The sequence below is a fragment of the Podarcis liolepis genome, assembly GCF_965112155.1.
Source record: "Podarcis liolepis genome assembly, chromosome: 4".
NCBI lineage: Eukaryota > Metazoa > Chordata > Lepidosauria > Squamata > Lacertidae > Podarcis > Podarcis liolepis.
Window position 1 is genome coordinate 85,517,601 of NC_139558.1, and position 12,858 is coordinate 85,530,458.

Consider the following 12,858-nt stretch of genomic DNA (forward strand, 5'->3'; position numbering starts at 1 on the left):
GACACGTTCCAGTTTGTCAGTGTCCTTCTTGAATTGTGGTGCCCAGAACTGGACACAGTACTCCAGGTGAGGTCTGACCAGAGCAGAATACAGTGGCACTATTACTTCCCTTGATCTAGATGCTATACTCCTATTGATGAGGCCCAGAATTGCATTGGCTTTTTTAGCTGCCGCGTCACACTGTTGGCTCATGTCAAGTTTGTGGTCAACCAAGACTCCTAGATCCTTTTCACATGTACTGCTCTCAAGCCAGGTGTCACCCATCTTGTATTTGTGCCTCTCATTTTTTTTGCCCAAGTGCAATACTTTACATTTCTCCCTGTTAAAATTCATCTTGTTTGTTTTGGCCCAGTTCTCTAATCTGTCAAGGTCATTTTGAAGTGTGATCCTGTCCTCTGGGGTGGTAGCCACCCCTCCCAGTTTGGTGTCATCTGCAAATTTGATCAGGATGCCCTTGAGTCCATCATCCAAGTCGTTGATAAAGATGTTGAATAAGACTGGGCCCAAGACAGAACCCTGTGGCACCCCACTAGTCACTCTTCCCCAGGATGAAGAGGAACCATTGATGAGCACCCTTTGGGTTCAGTCAGTCAGCCAGTTACAAATCCACTGAGTGGTAGCATAGTCAAGACCGCATTTTACCAGCTTCTTTACAAGAATATCATGGGGCACCTTGTCAAATGCCTTACTGAAATCAAGGTAGGCTATATCCACTGAGTTCCCTTCATCTACCAGGCTTGTAATTCTGTCAAAAAACGAGATCAGGTTAGTCTGACATGACTTATTTTTCAGAAATCCATGCTGACTATTGGTGATCACAGCATTCCTTTCTAGGTGCTCACAGACTGTTTTCTTAATGATCTGCTCCAGAATCTTCCCTGGTATTGATGTCAGACTGACTGGGCGGTAATTATTTGGGTCCTCTCTTTTCCCCTTTTTGAAAATAGGGACAACATTTGCCCTCCTCCAGTCTGCCGGGACTTCGCCTGTTCTCCAGGAATTCTCAAAGATGACTGCCAGTGGTTCTGAGATCACATCTGCCAGTTCTTTTAATACTCTTGGATGCAGTTCATCTGGCCCTGGAGACTTGAATACATCTAAACTAGCCAAGTATTCTTGTACTATCTCCTTAGTTATTCTGGGCTGTGTTTCCTTTGCTGGATCATTTGCTCCAAATTCTTCAGGTCGGGCATTGTTTTCTTTATCGGAGAAGACTGAGGCAAAGAAGGCATTGAGGAGTTCAGCCCTTTCTGTGTCCCCTGTTTGCATTTCACCATCTTCTCCTCTGAGTGACCCCACTGTTTCTTTGTTCTTCCTTTTGCTACGAACATACCCATAAAAGCCTTTTTTGTTGCTTTTAACCTCTCTAGCAAGCCTGAGTTCATTCTGTGCTTTAGCTTTTCTGACTTTGTGTCTACACGTGCTGGCTATTTGTTTGAATTCCTCTTTGGTGGTTTCCCCCCTTTTCCATTTTTTGTACACATCCTTTTTTAATCTTAACTCGGTTAAAAGTTCTTTAGATAGCCACCCTGGCTTCTTTAGGCACCTTCCATGTTTCCGTCTCATTGGTATTGCCTGACGTTGTGCTTTTACTATCTCCCTCTTAACAAACTCCCAGCCATCATGAACTCCCTTTCCTTTTAGTATTACTGTCCATGGGATCTCACCCAGCACTTCCCTAAGTTTTGTGAAGTCGGCTTTCTTAAAGTCAAGAAATTGAGTCCTAGTATGCTTGGCTGCTCCTTTCCGCTGTATAGTAAACTTCAGAAGAGCATGATCACTCGCGCCTAATGATCCTTCCACTTCTACCCCACTAACCAGCTCATCAACATTGGTTAGGACCAGATCTAAAATGGCTGTTCCTCTTGTTGCTTCTCCCACTTTCTGGACAATGAAGTTGTCTGCAAGGCCAGTGAGGAATCTGTTTGACCTTATGCTCTTGGCTGAGTTTGACATCCAACAAATATCCGGGTAATTGAAGTCCCCCATTACTACTATCTCCCTTCCTTTTGCATGCTTGGCCATCTGTTCCAGGAAGGCATCATCTATGTCCTCCGTTTGGCTTGGGGATCTATAGTAAACTCCCACAATGAGGTCTCTGTTATTCTTCTCTCCCTTTGTTCTTTGTCTTGGTGCCATTGGCTATACATTGCAGGCCGCAATGGATTGGAGTACTGATGTTGATCTCTGGCCAACAGAGTTGGAAGGACTTGCCATTTCAGTATTTTTTGCGGACATTTTTGGGAAGACATTGCATTAATCGATCCTTGGACCCATTATCTCAGTTATTGTCTGTAACTTCTTTTGTTACAAACAGTCATTCTTCTAGGAAAATACAGCTAGGAGGGATGTTCTTTGTGTGTTTTTCCATTAGGCACATGCATACAACATTACATAAAGAAGTTACCAGTCAAATCTGAGTTTTAATAGGAAAGCTTTTTAGATTAACAGGGTTTTTCGCCTCTCTACAATAGAGCATCAAATATTTGTGCAAAGCAGATGGATCTCTTAACATTCATTTCCACTTATACTTTCAATTCAGAATCTGTGGGTTGTTTTCATTATGCGTAAATGGTGACAAAATGGAAGGTCCACTAAGTAATTATTGATAATTTTGTGTGCAGCTATATTGGGACAGAAGAGTGGGAGCTAATTAATTTATAGCTGCTATCATGTTATCAATGGAGCTGATTAGCAAAGAAGTTACGGTAAGTCTATTTTCAAAAATCAGATGGTCATTTCTATGGGAACAGATCTACGCCCAGTTAGGTCCCATTTGCTTCATATAAGCATGCAAGCTTTTGAAACAGATCAGGATAGAAGTGATTCTCTGCAAGGGAATAGGGTAATTCAGGGGTAGAGGAGCAGAATTTTGGTAAGGCAGAACAGCTGAAAAGGCACCTTCTTAAGTGTGGCAAAAGTTTGCACGACAAAATGCAGCAAAACTGCTAAAACATCACATTATACCAAGAGGTCAGACACCTACTTCCCTGACAGGTGGTACGCAGATGGACACTGCCAGGTGGGCTGCTGAAAAACATTTTTTTTTAAACCAAGAACACAGACAGCAGCATATTTCACACTGGAATCAGCATTTGAATGAGTCGTCCTAAGTAGTCCTGAGTTGTGAGTGTTGATTTCAGGGGAAGGTTTCTTTGTCTCCCTCCAAAACATCCCGAATCTTTTACTAATCTTTCAGGGGTCCCCAAAGGTGATAATAATAATAATAATAATAATAATAATAATAATAATAATAATGTATTTATTACAATTAATAAATTAAAGGGGGGCACCAAAGGTGATTAACAACAACAACAACATATTTGTACCCCGCCCATCTGGCTGGGTTTCCCCAGCCACTCTGGGCAGCTTCCAACAAAGATTAAAAATACATTAAAATGTCACACATTAAAAACTTCCCTAAACAGGGCTGCCTTCAGATGTCTTCTAAATGTCAGGTATCTCTTGTTTATCTCTTTGGGAGGGTGTTCCACAAAAAGCAACTTCAACACAGCAAGGCAGGCACAAACAGCCTGGTTGCTTCCTGTGGCAACATGACAGGTGGACCTTCAACTCCACTCTCCGTTCAGAATGAGGACAATGCAAGGGTTTTGTTTGCTGCAAGTGACATTGTCATGTAACCACATCTGATTCCCTATGTGGCATAGTGATTTCATCCTGCTGGTCACTGGATTCCTCATGGGCTTGGTTTTAGGCAGCCAGCAAAAATAATATGCAGTCGCAGAAAGGGGTGCTCCTGAAGCACCTTCAGCTCAGCAAGCTGTGAAAGGCAGCAAGGAAGATGAGCAAAGGTGTGTACGTTGGGAAACATTCTGGACCCTCCAAAAAAAACCCCTGTTCTTCAGGCAGGTTTGCTGGCAAAACATCCAGCGCAGGAGCAACTGTAACGTTTCCAATATCCCATTCTACGTCACGTGTATAACCGTAAGGGTAAGTTAGTTGCAATATATCCCATTGGCATTCATAGTTCTTGCATAACATGGCTCGAGTTCCTGTTTGTAAGAGCCCAAATAAGACAATTTATTGATGAGCTCAGTATATATCATAGAATCATAGAGTTGGAAGAGACCACAAGGGCCATCGAGTCCAACTCCCTGCCAAGCAGGAAACACCATCAGAGCACTCCTGACATATGGTTGTCAAGCCTCTGCTTAAAGACCTCCAAAGTAGGAGACTCCACCACACTCCTTGGCAGCAAATTCCACTGTTGAACAGCTTTTACTGTCAGGAAGTTCTTCCTAATGTTTAGGTGGAATCTTCTTTCTTGTAGTTTGGATCCATTGCTCCGTGTCCGCTTCTCTGGAGCAGCAGAAAACAACCTTTCTCCCTCCTCTATATGACATCCTTTTATATATTTGAACATGGCTATCATATCACCCCTTAACCTCCTCTTCTCCAGGCTAAACATGCCCAGCTCCCTTAGCCGTTCCTCATAAGGCATCGTTTCCAGGCCTTTGACCATTTTGGTTGCCCTCCTCTGGACACGTTCCAGTTTGTCAGTGTCCATTTATGGCTATTGCCTTTGGAGAAGAAAATGGGGTGCAAGGAAATGATGTTGATGTTATTCAATATAAACACACATTTTTTTCATTACACACACATACACACACACACACACGTCCCCGTCCTCCATTTCATTAAAAAGCCTGCAAGCACGGCACTATTCAGTCAAGCAAATCTTTACCACTTAATTCACAAAAGTTCATGTAGCTTTCTTTGTAAGAAAAGTGATATGGAACTGTCAAACAGAGAAAGTATTACCATAGTACATAAGAGTTTACTGTGCAAAGGAAAGAAGTCATTTATATTGTACCTCTGCACTATAGAAGAATATTCCATACCCTTAATAGGTCAGCCCTTTGTATCCAAACTATTCAGTGCTCTACAAAGCAGCAGGGCAAACTGGAATCATGCCAGAAATACAGGAAGGAAAAAGTAAGCAAACAAACCTTATTCTCTCCCACTTGCACTACTGCAATGCGCTCTATGTGGGGCTACCTTTGAAGGTGACCCGGAAACTACAACTAATCCAGAATGTGGCAGCTAGACTGGTGATGGCCGCTGAGACCACATAACACTGGTCTTGAAAGACCTTCATTGGCTCCCAGCACGTTTCCGAGCACAATTCAAAGTGTTGGTGCTAACCTTTAAAGCCCTAAAAAAGCCTTGGTCCAGTATACTTGAAGGAGCATCTCCACCCCCATCGTTCAACCCGGACACTGAGGTCCAGCGCTGAGGGCCTTTTGGGGGTTCCCTCACTGCGAGAAGCAAAGCTACAGGGAACCAGGCAGAGGGCCTTCTCGGTAGTGGCACCCGCCCTGTGGAACGCCCTCCCACCAGATGTCAAAGAGATAAACAACTACCTGACTTTTAGAAGACATCTGAAAGCAGCCCTGTTTAAGGAAGTTTTTAATGTGTGACATTTTAATGTATTTTTAATCTTTGTTGGAAGCTGCCCAGAGTGGCTGGGGAAACCCAGCCAGATGGGTGGGGTACAAATAATAAATTGTTGTTGTTGTTGTTAGCTGAAAATTAATTCTTACCAGCCACAAAGGCTATGCTTTTCCTCCACTGTTGGAAGCAATAGGCTTCTTAAAACCAGTGCTGGGAATCACAAGTGGGTAGGGTGCTCAGTTTTTGCTTGTGGTCTTCCCATGGGCATCTGGTTGGCCACTGTGAGAACAGGATTCTGGACTAGATGGGCCATTAAACTGATCCATCAAGCACAACTTAGGTTGTTTCTAAGCCCTATAGTAGGAATGTAATCCTCCACTGACAAGCCAGTGTCTGATGTGAAAGAAAGCTAGATGCTAGCATAAGATATCTGAGACATCTCAAAAATTATGATCGGGAAAAAGAGATATATAAATGTAATAAACAAGTATTCCCCCCCCCCCGCAAACAATTAAAATGCACTTTCAAGACTTCTTACTAAACACAAACTTTGCCACTGTTTTGAGACACCTGCCATAGAAATCTGACTTCTAACTCCATTAAAGTCAATGGCAAAAACTTGTATTGATTTTAAGCATGATGGATTACGCAACAATCCTTCTTGGTGGGTGAAGACTATCAATTGCGTTGAAGGAACAGGTGCCATCCACAGTTCAAGAAGCCCAATTATAAAGATTAAACTCAGGGGTGCAAAGTGTACAAATAGTACAATATTAGTTTCTTGGAAATAAATACTAGATAGGCACACATCTCATTTAACATGGGAATCCTGGCTGGAAGCTGAGGGGTGATACGTGAATTCCAGGGGGACATTTATATCCATAGTGCAATGCTCACTTGAGTCCCACTGAACTGGTTGAATGCATCTTGATACAAGATTGGAATGTGGATCACTTGTTATCACATGAGACTAGGATTTGGATCACATTAAGATTTAACACTAAGCCATAATTTGCTTTCACCATGGGTTGTTGAAGAAGCCATGATCCCAGTTGCAGAAAAGTGATTGCAAATGATTGCAGCTAAGGATGGGGAAGATGCCACCAGCTATTTTGCCACTGAAAATGGGCTGCGGGTGGGGGAACTTGAATGCTCCAGTGCAAAGCACAATCCTAAAGCTTCTCTTTTAACTCTCTCCTCCCCAATCCTCCTGAACCAAAGTTCTTACTGCTGTGGGCATTCCTTCAATAAGGAATAAATTCAGGATACTGGGTTTTACTGAAACTTACATATTTATTTTTTTTGTTGGTCCCAAACAAACCATAGCTAGTTGGCTGGGGTGTGTTCTAAGCCAAACAAACCATGGTTTAGCATGATGTCCAAACCCAGCCAGTGTATATCACGAAGCCATACAGTCAATAGACCTATGAGCTTTTACTCAGCTATTCAAATAGCTTTGCAGATTTAGCATTCATACCATGGTGAAAATGAGGCACTGGACTGTATAAAGCAACAGCTGCAGAGGAAAACGTTTATTCTCATTCTTTTTTTTTTAAAGATCATTTTCATTCTCTTTTAGAATGATAATAAGATTTGATTATAAGGTATGATGTGCTTCAAAATACATTCAGAGCCCTGCAATAACAAACAAGTGTGCAAAATTCGTTTCCACGGTGGTACCACTGTTGTCTCTGCAATGGTTGTAGAAACAACTACATTTCGAAATTTGCTACATCACTTCCCTCCAATTTCTTCATCTCTATAGCTGCCTTCAAAGCAGTCAGAAAGCCTTTTTGCACAGCTTCAGAATCACAACACTTCTGTTTCTTATGCAGGAAACTGTGTTGAATATCTCAAGCATGCCCCGTGTACAAATATAAAAAGAGCAGCATAACAAAATAGCCTGCAGCACCACTAGGTGGCATTCCTTCACCAGTGCTGCTGCAAAGAATGCTTTGACGAAACCAAGGTTCACGTATCCATTTGTTTTCAGCTCTGACAGAATTTTCAATCAAGGAGGATTAGATACATATGATTTATGACCTTGTGAATTATTCTAAGGGTATCTGAATGCAGCTCAGTCTGGATTCCGAGTCTGGTTCCCATGCACATATGCAACACTTACTTTCTCTATACTTGATTGCCATAGAGTTTATGAACCGGCAACTGAATGTGTGGACTGACTCAACAAAAGAAGCATTGCATGCAGGCAGGGAGGAGATGTGAAAGCTCGTAATTGTGATACCGGTGCTGTGGCTTTCTAACTTGTTGATAAATGATCTGGAGTGAGTTGGGAACAGTGAGGCGCCCAAGTGTGATGATGACGCAAAATCATTTAGGGTGGGAACAGCCAAAAAAGGACAGTGCAGTGCTCTCTCCACAAGGACATTTCTAAACTCAGGGATGGTTACTAAAATGGCAAATGCAGTTCAGCGTAAGCAAATTTCAAGCGATGGGCATCTGTACCTGTTGGTCAGCACACAGGTGTATACTGATCTGCTCAGAAGAACAGGATAACTAATGTAGATTTGAAGGGAGGCTGTATTTCAGCAAGTGCTTTATTGTTCCTCAGTGAGGATGACAAAGGTGGTTCCAGCTTTCATGTCCAGACTGGAGCTTGCTTCAGGGTAGGGATTGTCCTGACCATTGCACTCCAGTTCAGCCAGGCAGTGGCGTAGCGTGGGGGGTGCAGGGGGGGCCGGCCGCACCGGGCGCAACATCTGGGGGTTAGGGTTAGGGGGCGCAAATCCATGGGTTAGGGGACGCAAATCCACGGGTTAGGGGGCGCAAATCCACGGGTTAGGGGGCACAAATTACTTGCCTTGCCCCGGGTGCTGACAACCCACGCTACGCCACTGCAGCCAGCTCAGCGTAATGATCAGGAATATTCCCACCTTGCTCACCAGCTCCGAGAGAGAGAGAGGACAGTTAGGGGAGGCTGATTTGGAGGTGAGTGGCCATGATAATTTGGCTAAGCATCTCCAAACAAGCCTCATCCTCTCACTCCATTTCCAGAGAAGGTTGGGGAAGGCTGTTTTGGTGCGGGATGGCTGAAGCACCCCTAGATAGACAAACATAGGACTGCACCCTTAAATCTTTGATCTTGTGCTACATCTTACTGAGCTGGAGGAGGGCATTGTCGAGCTCAAGGTGATCAGCCCAGAAGGGATGGGATGGAAGAAAACGTGGGTCAAGAAACTGTGGCTCATGCCTGAAACACGCCTGAGTGCCTAGTCTTGGAGGCAGAAATGATCCCCCCGCCTGCCCGCTGCCTGGCGTGTGAGAAGCAGCAGTGCTAACAAGGCCTTCGTCAAGCTGTGATGATGCACTAGTGTGAAAAAGGTGGAAGAATTGCTGCTCCATGTGTCTAGCAGCTCTGAGTGACCTATGTGAGACACCCCTAAACAATGGAAAACTGTTTCTGCAGTTGTTTGTCCCACAACTTGTCATGACAAATTTTAGTTGTGAGCAAGAGGGGAATTGAAAAGGAACCTGTCCCCTATCATGTGGTTAGGGCAGCTGGGATAATGCAGTAAGCTTTTGCTAGAGGGTTGGTGGAGTTTAGGTGCAGCAGCGTAGGATTAGGTAATGGTTAAGTTGTAGTTGATTTTAGTTTTGCTTATTGTTGTTCTGGGTAGAGTTTATTAATGATGTGATCACGACAGGTAGATTTATTTAAACCCAGACCTACTCCAATCCTGCTCTCTCTCTCTCTCTCTCTCTCTCTCTCTCTCTGTGTGTGTGTGTGTGAGAGAGAGAGAGAGAAAGAGGGGGGGCTAAAGGAGTGTTCAAGGGAGTGGGAGATGCAGCTCATTTGTCTGCCCCTTCACACTTTTCTACTCAGCCAAGGTCCACTATTGTGTAGGACTAGTGTGGTGTAGTGGTTAGAGTGTTGGACTAGGGCCTAGAAGGGCAGGGTTCGAATCCCCACTGGGCCATCAAGCTCTCTGGGTGACTTTGGACCAGTCACCAACTCTCACCTAACACAGGGTTGTTGTAAGGATAAAAGGGGGAGGGAGAGAACCTTTGTGGGAACTTGAGCTCCTTGAAGGAAAGGCGGGATATATATATAATAATAAAACCAATAGATAGTGAATGTGGGTTTGGCTGGAACAAAAGCACCAGGAGCTTCAGGCGAGTCTTGTAGAGGATATTGGGGTGGGTTCAGTTCCTTTTTGCAGTATCAGCTGTGCGCCTGCTGTATCTGTGTGTGGGATGTTTATTTTTCCCACTGGACTGAGAAGCTGTTTGGTGGGAACTTCACATCAGTGTGCAAATGGATCCAGCGGTGTAGATTAAACACCAGGCTGTGTATAAAAGAGTGGAGGGAGGAAATGCATCATGAAAACAGTCCTGGCCTTGATTGGCAAGGCAAAAAATGAAAGGCAGAGGAGAGAGGCCGCTCTTCAGGGGCCGCACTAATGTGTTTGCAGTGACATTAAAAGCAGGCATTACCTGTTCTAAGAGATTCTGAAGCCTCTCTATTTCACAATCTATTACGAATTTCTTTTCCTGTCTCCGGTCCAAGTCTTCTAAAAGCTGCCTGTAGCTTGCATCATTAAAATTCTCCACACATATGGCGCTGACTTGCCAGCTTTTTTCTCCTGCTGTTTCCATAATAGCTTGAAGTATTGAGTAACCTGAAAGAAAGGGACACAATATACTAATGACACAGTCCTTGCATTCTGTGGATCATAAGACTGTTTAATCAACATCAAGTTCCTTACGGAGCTGGTGAGGAGTTAAGATTTACAGTTACTAACTATGTTGTGCTTTCTCTCCTCTCCTTATTATGTACACATACTGCGGCTGTCAATCTTTTAAAGACTCCTTAGTTCATTGTGTGAGCAATCCAGAGAAAGTTAGACACACAAACACCTAAACTCCCACTGAAACCCGCAGGACCCAAAGGGCACTGTTACAGAAATGTTGTTTTGATTTCAGTGGGAGTTGGCACCCCTGATTTCATCTGCATTGCACCCTAATTCACAGGTAGCCTACCAATGGGTGTCTGGGCATAAAACTTTATCTGACCAAATCTTAGTCAATATGTTAGCTGTCAACCCTTTTCTTGCGAGGAATCCTATTCAGAATAAGGGAATTTCCCTTAAAAAAAGGGAAATGTTGACAGCTATGAATATGTAGTGAAAAAACAAGTTTCCATAGTTTGCTCACAATTTCCCTTGTAAGCGGGGGGGGGGGGGGAGTGAGAGACCCTCATCTGTATTTTATATACATTTATAGTGTATTTTCTCTCATGAGCATCCTGGAAAGACACTATCCCGCTCTGCCACTCTGCCTTTGAGGGAGCTTAGAGGAATAACAGTTTATTCCTCTGCTCACTTTCTCCTCACCGATCGATGACCTCATTCCATCCAAGTGCATGTTCTTCATATCTGTGAAGTCCATGCCACTAAGTGACACCAACTTCATTTTACAGATCATTCCAGGACCTGGACTATTATTTGGAGAACAGTGTTGTCCTCAGGGGTACAGATATTCACCATCCCCAATGTGCAGCTCAATCCTATAAATGTAAGTTTATTCAGAAGTAAGTCTTATTAAAGTCAATGAAACTTACTCCGAGGTAAGTGTAAATCATACTATTCATAAAAGCCTCAACATCTGTATAGCATTTTCAAATGCCCAGGGACACTTCACGTGCATTATCTAGATGTACTGTAATTCTTACAGTGTCCCTATAAAGTAATTCAGTACTATTATTCCTCATGTTGCATAGGAGCTCAGCCTGAATTCCTAAGTAGTTCCCATATTTAGGTAATGATTATAGCATCTCAATTTAGTGATATTTCGAGGATGTATTCTGATGGTAGCATTTCATCTGGCTAAACACCATAAGTGATTTTAATTATCGAGGGAAAATTATGTTATATGTGACTCTCGAATTATACAGTGTACCTTTAGAAGATGCACAAAACTCTAATTCTCAGATTTAGGCAATGCTGGTTGCAGAATAAGACACTGTTTGCTACTATCTTTATTTCTATAAAATCCCTCCTGCTGCAGAGGAATCTAAAAATGTCATCTCATCTTTGGATAAAGGCCTTTCCCTCCTCGCACAGCTGCCTGCAGTACTCTTGTACTATTTATGTGCACTTATTTCTTTTGCTGCATCAAGCCAGCTATCTTAAACCTGCTCATTAACAACTTAGTTTGCTAATATAGCGAACGAAGAGTTGATATCTTTCCCCCACACAATATGCACACTTGAAAGCATACATTGGGCATGTTCACACATAATGCTAAGCACGACTTGCATGAATGTGGAAATGTACGGGTTCCAGGGGAGAAACGTGCCCCCCCCAACTTTGCTTCTCTCTGGCTTTTTATCTCAGCATAGCATGGCAGCTAAGCTAAACTTTGGCCTAGCATGTCACCAGAACTCAGGCTCATGGTTAAGCTCTTTCCTCCTTAACCACAAGGTGTAGCCATGGTTTTCCACAGTTTGTGGCTAAGGTTCAGTCAACACGCAAATCTAAAAGGGCCATCCCAGAAAGCCACAGGCTACTGGCTGTGATTGCACATAACATGAAACCATTATTTAGTGCTATGCACATAAACTGGAACAAGCCTGAACAAAACCTTGGTGGTCATACATTCCTCTTCTCCTCTCTTTGTCCCATGCTGCCAGGAGGAGAACTTCTGCCAGCATTTAGTTTCAGTTTCACAGAATCTTGTCACTGCTTACAAACCAGAGATTGTGGTTTATATCAAACCATGTGTTATAAAGCTGGCTTGGTTTGAAATGGACTAGAGTGTGTGATAAACTATGTCTCTGATTCATATGCAACAGCATATATGCTTCTGCAAAAACAAAACTGAACATTGGCCAGGTCTTTCTCCTGACGGCACAGGATAAGAGGGAAGCGAGGGTGCTTTCCTTAGTTTTGTCCCAACTCATGTACGTACTGCCAAATCGTTATGTGCCAAATGGGCTATTTACTCAATGCTGGGTCTGAGTAAAATATTTAACCCATATTTGTGCTATCTGTTATATAGTCATAAGATTAGTCATTATTAATATTACCATCATTATTATTTTAAAGAAATAAACAAGGATTACGCTTCTCTGCCTTAGGGGGAGATTTTGAGCTTTAATTAATTAATGTTTATAAAGGGTTTTGAGCTACATGAATACAAGGCATATTGAAACTACTCCTCTTGTTCTCAGACGTAGTTAAAGCAGATGGATTATTAGCAATGGAATTAACCTGCCTTTCAACTGCAAAGCCCATTTCATTCCAAGTTCACGAGGCAAAAAACATGGTTAGAACCATTTGCTGCTGTTCGGCTTCCCTTTGTTATTTTTATGCCTACCCCTGGCAAACACTAAACTCCACAAATACTAGAATGTTCCTTTGAAAACAAAAACAAAAAGGTAATGTCTAATTAAGCCTCCAAATCAGAGCTACTACAATGTGT

General features: G+C 42.9%; 1 protein-coding gene across 6 annotated transcripts in view; it reads right to left on the reverse strand.

Moving 5' to 3' along the window:
- GRIA4 (glutamate ionotropic receptor AMPA type subunit 4) overlaps positions 1–12,858 on the reverse strand; it is a 225,312-nt gene that overhangs the window by 62,127 nt on the left and 150,327 nt on the right. For all 6 annotated transcript variants that reach the window (XR_014525171.1, XM_083499397.1, XM_083499396.1 and 3 more), the window contains exon 4: positions 9,871–10,055. Coding sequence is in view for 5 of the 6 variants with exons in the window: in XM_083499397.1 (XP_083355523.1) it covers positions 9,871–10,055 (185 nt within the window). In the remaining variant the exon portion in view is untranslated. The remainder of the gene's footprint in view (positions 1–9,870; positions 10,056–12,858) is intronic.